Below are 7540 nucleotides of genomic sequence, written 5' to 3' on the forward strand. Positions count from 1 at the left end.
TCTTTTAATCTAGATGGCAGTAAGATACAAGTATCCAAAGAATGATACGAAAACGGGAAATGAGAAAATAGTTAATGAGAAAACACCATCAAATATGAATGATGCAATATGTTTAGTAATGAATTCTATTTAGGGAATTTTTGTTTTGTGACTTTGAAGACAGATTTTGTTTCTCATTAAACAAGAAAGAATGTAATGAGTTCAAGGGTGTTCTAACGAGGCAGCTAAGTAAGCTCAGAAATTTTAATGAGAGTGCACCTCTCTTTGTGGCAGCAAACAGATTAATGAGTTGCCTCAAGTGAATGAATAATTTGGAATGATACAAAAGAATGGCCACATGTTTTATCACACTTTCTGCTCGGGGGTTATAAACATAGCTGTAGAATGTTCGACATTCACACTCAGGATTTTGCTTTGAATGGCAAACCAACTCACCACCCCTCTCACCATGAGCTTCTGTGGCAGCTACTATGGTGGCCTGGGCTGTGGCTGGGGACGTGGTAACTTCCACAGACTGGGCTGTGGGTGTGGAGGCCACGGATATGTCTGCGGCTGCCCATCGTGCTGTGGAGGATATGGATTCTCTAGCTTCTACTAAACCACTGCTGTAGTAACCCCAAATCTGTTCCCATGAGCGTATTTGCCACATTCTTCAGTCAATGCACTGGGATTACCCTGGGCTTCTCTAGTAAGAGAAATCTAAGAATCTCAGACAATGTATTACTTAGAGATGTCTACATCATATCCTCTGGCCTCCTGAAACTGAGAACAGATGATGTATGCTGAATACCAGCAAATAACCTAATTTGAAATAGAAAATATGGTTTTGGGGGGCATTGTTTAACTCCATGATGTGTGCCTACTTATATGTAAGTTTTACTGTTTACAATTAGAAATACAATACACACAATTACATATGCATGTGTACACAGTAACGAATGAAAAGAACTCTAGTTTGAGACATAGTAATTCAAAACAATAGTATGTTATTCCTTCCCTTTCTTTTAGTTATGTGACTTTCAGAATTGAATTTGGCAGCAAAAAATGAAAAAGAGTTTTAAATTTACCTGCATTTAAAGAACACAGTCATTTTACATATTTCGTATTTATCTGTGTAACTTTTGTCTTCTTTTTTTAATGTTTATTTATTTTTGAGAGACAGACAGAGACAGAGCATGAGCAGGGGAAGGGCAGGGAAAGAGAGGGAGACACAGAATCGGAAGCAGGCTCCAGGCTCTGAGCTGTCAGCACAGACCCCGACGTGGGGCTCGAACTCACGGACTGTGAGATCATGACCTGAGCCAAAGTCGGACCCTTAACCAACTGAGCCACCCAGGCGCCTCTATCTGTTTCTATTTCTTAATGGAGTTCAAAATTTGCAGCTAATCTTTCACTTATATTGTCTCCTTTTATTTTATTTTATAAAAACAAACGGTGCCATATATATATGTATATCTATCTATCTATCTATCTATCTATCTATCTATCTATATATATTTTTTACAGTTACTAGACACCATAATCATTAAAACTGCAATCAGAGCAAACTTTCTTTCCACAAATCTCATAATCCATATTGCTAAATTTTCAGAGAAAATAAGTTCTGTTTTTCTGTAGATCTTTGTGATATATATTGTCTTCCTTTATTCAGAGCCTGTTTTCAGTTATTTTGTTATGCATGTAAAATAATGCAGATATAAAAGATATTGATAAACTGGATTAATAAAACATGAACTTGGGCCATTCAACTCCCTCATCTCGCTTGTCTTCTTATGGGAACAGTGTTTATCATCATCATCATCATTATGCTGAAGTGTTTGTAGTCCAGTAAGAACAATATACAAACAGAAACATCACCATGAAGCAAAACATTGCGTGGCTTCAACTGACCAGACATACCATTCGATAATTTAAAAGAAAATTATGCAAAGAGGAGTTAAAATTTTTTTTAAGGTTTATTTACTTTTGAGAGGGAGAGAGAGAGAGAGCGAGCATGAGCTGAGGAGAGGCAGAGAGAGAGGGAGACACAGAATCTGAAGCAGACACCAGGCTTTGAGCTGTCAGCATAGAGACTGATGCAGGGCTCGAACTCACAAACCGTGAGATCATGACCCGAGCCAAAGTGTGACGCTTAACCAACTGAGCTACCCAGGTGTCCCCAAGTGTCCCAAAGTGATTTTTAGCAAAACATCATCCCTTTAAAAATGGCCATTTTATTGATAGGACAGTAATACCCCCCTTATCTGTAGTTTTATATTCTGTGGTTTCAGTTACTCGTGGTCAACCACAGTCAGGAAGTAAATGATCTTCCTTCATGTGTATTGTAAGAAGGCCAAAAGCAGCCTAACGCTGCGTCACAGTGCCTACATCACTCACCTCATGACATCTCAACATGTAGGCATTGTATTGTCTTAAGAAGGATGAGTACACTAAGGTATTTTCAGAGAGAGACTGCATTCACATAACTTTTACTACAGTATATTGTTATAGTTGTTCTATTTAATTTTTAGTCATTACTGTTAATCTTTCCTGTGCCTAATTTATAAATTAAACTTTAGCACAGGGATGCATGTGTAGGAAAAAACATAGCGCCTGTAGGGGTTGGTACTATCTGCAGTTTCAGGCATCCATTGAGAATCTTGGAACATATCCCCTGTGAATAAGGGGGAACTACTGTGTAAGAATTAGGAATAAAATAGGTAAAATATCAGAATTTCTAAACTGTTTTCCTAAAACTGAATGGCAACTCCAGGTAATGGTATGAACTTATTGATACTTGGTATAAGCTGGGCCAATGTAGTTTGTAAAAGGGCAAAACAAAATCACAGAATTAAAGATCTGAAAGGGATATCAAACTCTGTATTGCTGTCCCATAGTCTTGTAGGCAGGGAACCTCAGAATAAGGGATCTTAAGGCCAGAGTCAGAACACTGCTGTCCTTAGTAGTCCCAGTTGTTTGATTGGACCATGATGTTTCTCTCTTTATGTATTTTCTCCTCAAATGTTGTCAAGTAAACCATTTTGAAAATTCTGGTGATGGTTGTAAGAAAAGCTAAATTATCACAACTGATTTTAGGGAGACTGATCCCTTTACTTAGATTAACACCTGTTCCTTCAACATTTTTATTGTTCTGATATAGAGAATTGCACCTGTCAATTTGCAAGTTATCCGGTTTTGAATATAACTAAACAATGAGCAATGTTAAAATTCAACTCTAGGTAACAAAGCAAACAAACCTAAAAACCCATGATGACCTCTTCTTTCAGTCAATACTGTCTAAGGGCTGTATATAGCATCACAGTGGGCTGACCAGGGGAATAGATCCAAGTTACTCTATCGAAGGATCACACTGTGTATTTGGACCCAGTAGAACGGAATTTCTATTACCTTTTCATTTGGTTAATATCTCCAGGGACAGGTGCTATGGGACCGACAAGCAGTAATCAATACAATTATTGCTGCAATTGACATTCTTAGTATAATCAATATTATCATAATTTTGTTCTGCTTAGATTGTATGCATCTGTATCTGAGGTGAGAAAAAAAAAATGTCTGAAATTTGCAATGAAAGATTTCTTCACTTCCAGGGGAAATGTGAGAACATTTTTTAGTCTTCCATCCATCAACATGAATAGCAACTTGGGTCATGAGTTAAAATTTTTTTAAAAGTTAATAATGATCCACATTTGCCTTTGATCTGCTGAATGGACAGAAAAATAGTAAGCCCTAAAGAAATTTCCAATGTAAAATTTTCACTTATGCACAGAAGAAAAACAGATTTATTCCATATTTTCAATTTTTTTTACAGTGAGTGGACATTTATAAGTGATGCATACCACAGTTATGTTGAAAACACATTTATTATTTATTATTACTGAAGTTTTGCATTTGTGCCCCATATTATTTCCATCTATAAAGTACAGATAGTCTTAGGCATTAAAATTTTTTTTTAATTCTTTAATAATCATCACATTCTGTGACAGAGTTACAGAGGGAGACTGTGGAATCCTTAATGTTATGCAATTTATTCATACTTCTAAAGGATTCATTAAAAATGAAAATATTCATTCTATAAATTGACTTATTTCTGAAATGAGGAATACAAATGGAATGCAGTTGGGTCAGAATGTTTCGGAGATTAAAGGCTAATATTGGGTTTAATGCCACTCTGAAACCAGAAAGCCTGTTGCAACTCGGGTCAGCCTTAATATATTTCCTAGAATAGCAAATCAGTTGCTCAGGTTATGATATGCGTGGTCTTTGCTTTAATGTCAGTGAAAGTCATATAACTCTTATAAAAAATGTTAAGTGCCACCTGAGTGCTAGGTTTCGTTTAGATACTAGGTCAGGTCAATGAACAATCCCATCCAAAAATGTGTCATCCAAATATCACTTATAAATCTCAGTAAAGGCTCAGCAAAATGGTTATTGCCATATAAAACAAGTTTCTTGAGTCCCAAGGGTCAAGGTATGGACATATTTACATAGGGCTTTAGGTATTAGTAGCTAACTCTTTGGGCTGAGGTGAGGGATTCTGAATATCAGGGCAACTGTCTCCAAAGAATGCTTCCTTAATTTTGGTCTTTCTTTAAAATTATGCCATACATGTAGAAAATTTCTTAAATATTCCAGGTAATACAAGTCCTTTTAAAATTTAAGATGATTTTAGGGGTTTTAACAACATTATCAATATCTAGAAAGCTCGAGTCGGTATCTTAGGAAAGACAAGTTAGCAATTGCCTAAAGACAAAAAATGGACACAGACTAGGCAAAGAGAAGACAGAGACAAATGCATTATAATAGCTATGTCTTTCTTTCTTGGAGAAAGGGCCCAGGACATTAAAAAAAAAAAAAAGTACTGTGGGAAGGCATCCCCTCAAGATGGATTTTTGATCACTGTGAGAGTCTTTCCAGTATTGATGTCAGTTCTGCTGTGTTTTTAAACCCAAACAAGTATGCTTGCATATAGAACCAAAAATAAATCTATTAACTGTACTGGGCCAAAGTTTTAAAACTCTAGAAATCACGTGACCTTTTGTGATTGTTTTCTCGTACACGTGGCCGTGAACCCAATCTTTCTCGACTTCATGTGTTCTTTCATATTCTGAAGAAAGATGCATCATTTGCCCCTCATGATGCAAAACATGTGTGACTTTTGAAGAAATTGATCAATGTAGGAGTCTTGATTTTACTATTTTTTTTGCTATTTTTATAAAACTGATTACTACAACTCTGTGATGAGAAGATATTTAATTAAAAATTCAACAATATTTAATGTAACTGACGTTAAGTGACTGGCAATCAAGTATTCTACGCAGGGTGTGGTATGTTGATACTTTGAAGAAACAGCAATTCATTCTAAGAAAATTATAGCAGCAAACTCCGGAACAACCTAACTACTAGCCAAGCAGGTTCCGACATTCTTATGAGTGTGGTCAGGGGACCATAGATTAAGACTTTGTCTCAGGCAAATGTAATTCATGGAATGTCACCAAAGGAGGGGCACATGTAGCGTCATGTTCACTGGCCAGAGTATATAAGCCTCCTTGTAAAGATGTCGACATTCACACTCAGGATCTTGCCTTGAATAGCAAACGCAACTCAACACCCTTAACACCATGAGATACTACGGCAACTACTATGGAGGCCTGGGCTGCGGCTGTGGAGGCTTCGGTGGCCTGGGCTGGGGCTCTGGCTGGGGATGTGGCAGCTTCCGAAGACTGGGCTGTGGCTGGGGCTGGGGAGGCCTCAGACATGGCTCCTGCCGCCCACTGTGCTATGGCGGATATGGGTTCTCTAGCTTCTGCTGAAAACATTGTTGAAATTGGAAGCAAAGGGAAAGCCTCCAAATTTATTTGGTCGTATTTTTGTGCTTTGATTTCCAGAGCATCTGTCCTATATCCTCCAGGACCAAGTGATAGCTATGTGTCAACGGTCAAACTGTTTCTACAAATATTTGGTGTCTTTTTCCCTCCAGAACCCCTCATCTTAAATGTATATTCAATATATAAAACTGCCCCTTGTTTGATGTCCTCATGTTGGTTTACTTTTCTAGTCACGATTGCCTTAATGTTATCTTTCTAGAAGATCTTGAAGAAAATTTGCGTTTTGCTATTGTCTAATAAAATGATTACTCAGAATATAAATACTTTGGTTTTGTCTGATGTTTTAATTTTACTATTTTAACATCTTCTTTTGCAACTCGGATAAAGATTCTACTTGTGAAGCAGTAAGGTCTGTGGCTATTGATACAGTATGATGCAAAAATGTCTCGTTCACCACATTATACAAGCTTGAGAACACATAGGGAGTAATAGAACAGTTAATAAAAATAACTTGCCTTGTCTGTTCTCTTAATATATATCAGTCCTCTCAGAAGTCCTTTAAGTGTTCCTGGAACTACTAAGGGTTGTGTCGTTCTCATATTTACAAACAAGTGCATTCTTGTGTGTGAAATGGCTACTAGCTAAACATTTTCTTTTTCTTTTTCTTTTTCTTTTGTAAGGCCTTTTATTAGTTTCACTGCATCCTCAGGATGAAGGTAGTCAGATTTCCTGCATAGCCTCTGGTCCCACACCTGCACAGCATCCCCCAATATCAATATGCCCTACCAGAGTGGTACTTTGGTTATAACTGATAAACCTACATTGACATATTATAATCACCCAGCTCATATTGTAATGTTCATTCTTCGTATAGTACATTCTATGGGTTTGGACAAATATACAATGACCTGAATCCATCATTATATCATACCGAGTATTTTTACTGCCTTCAAACCTTCTTCTATTTTAGTTTTTATTTAAATTCCAGTTAGTTAACATCCAGCATAATATCGGTTTCAGGTGTATAAGTTAGTGACTCATCACAATAGGTGCACTCCTTAATCCCTGTATATCTTCTATGGTCTTCCTTTCCATCTCTTCCCTTGCTGAATATCTTCCTGACATCACCAGTCTGGCCAGACATGCCTTTGCTTTCTTACAAATTTTGTTTTTGAGCAGTGGAGGAGAGTGCAAAGTGTCACTCATTTTCCGGGCAGGAACTATGCTTCTATAGTTGGCATCTTCTGAGGGCTACTGTTTCTTATAAGGCCAATCCACCTGGCATTGCCATGGGGCACTGGACCTCAGAGGTACAGTGTTCGATGGAAAATAAACGTGTAGGGGGGTTATTTTCTGTTTTCGTTTTACACTCTATCACAAATCTCTTAATATTCTATAGATCTTCTCATGAATGAACAATGGTACACAACTGAGTCACACAACTGGATGCTTTACTGACTACAGGGTCTCCTGGCTGGCAACCCTGGCGGCCTTGCTCAGTCAAGGCCAAACGACCTGGCTCTTTCTTTCTTCGCGATGTATTCTCTCCCAGAAAGTTCCTCAATTACTCATGAGGAACTTTCTTTCAGGCTTGATCCATCAGTTCACCCTTTGGAAGGAGCCTCTTGGAACATCAACAGTGAGCACGGATTGGATTCTCTTCTAGAAGGTTTCTGAGCCAACTTGTAAGTGGCCGGAATAGCCTGCTTCACCAG

At 37.7% G+C, this 7540-nt stretch overlaps 1 protein-coding gene across 1 annotated transcript; it reads left to right on the forward strand.

The window, feature by feature from the left end:
- The first annotated feature begins 5582 nt into the window (after positions 1-5582).
- Positions 5583-6146, forward strand: LOC128777403 (keratin-associated protein 19-4-like). The gene has a single exon (XM_053904220.1). The coding sequence runs from the start codon at positions 5619-5621 to the stop codon at positions 5808-5810; it is 192 nt and encodes a 63-aa protein (XP_053760195.1). The 5' UTR covers positions 5583-5618; the 3' UTR covers positions 5811-6146.
- Positions 6147-7540: the final 1394 nt, after the last annotated feature.

Source organism: Panthera pardus, unplaced genomic scaffold (genome assembly GCF_024362965.1).
Source record: "Panthera pardus isolate Hobbes unplaced genomic scaffold, ASM2436296v1 HiC_scaffold_16, whole genome shotgun sequence".
Taxonomy (NCBI): Eukaryota; Metazoa; Chordata; class Mammalia; order Carnivora; family Felidae; genus Panthera; species Panthera pardus.

Bases quoted from the DNA above. Each gene is read 5' to 3' on its own strand.
- LOC128777403 (XM_053904220.1), top strand. From the start codon at position 5,619: ATGAGATACTACGGCAACTACTATGGAGGCCTGGGCTGCGGCTGTGGA.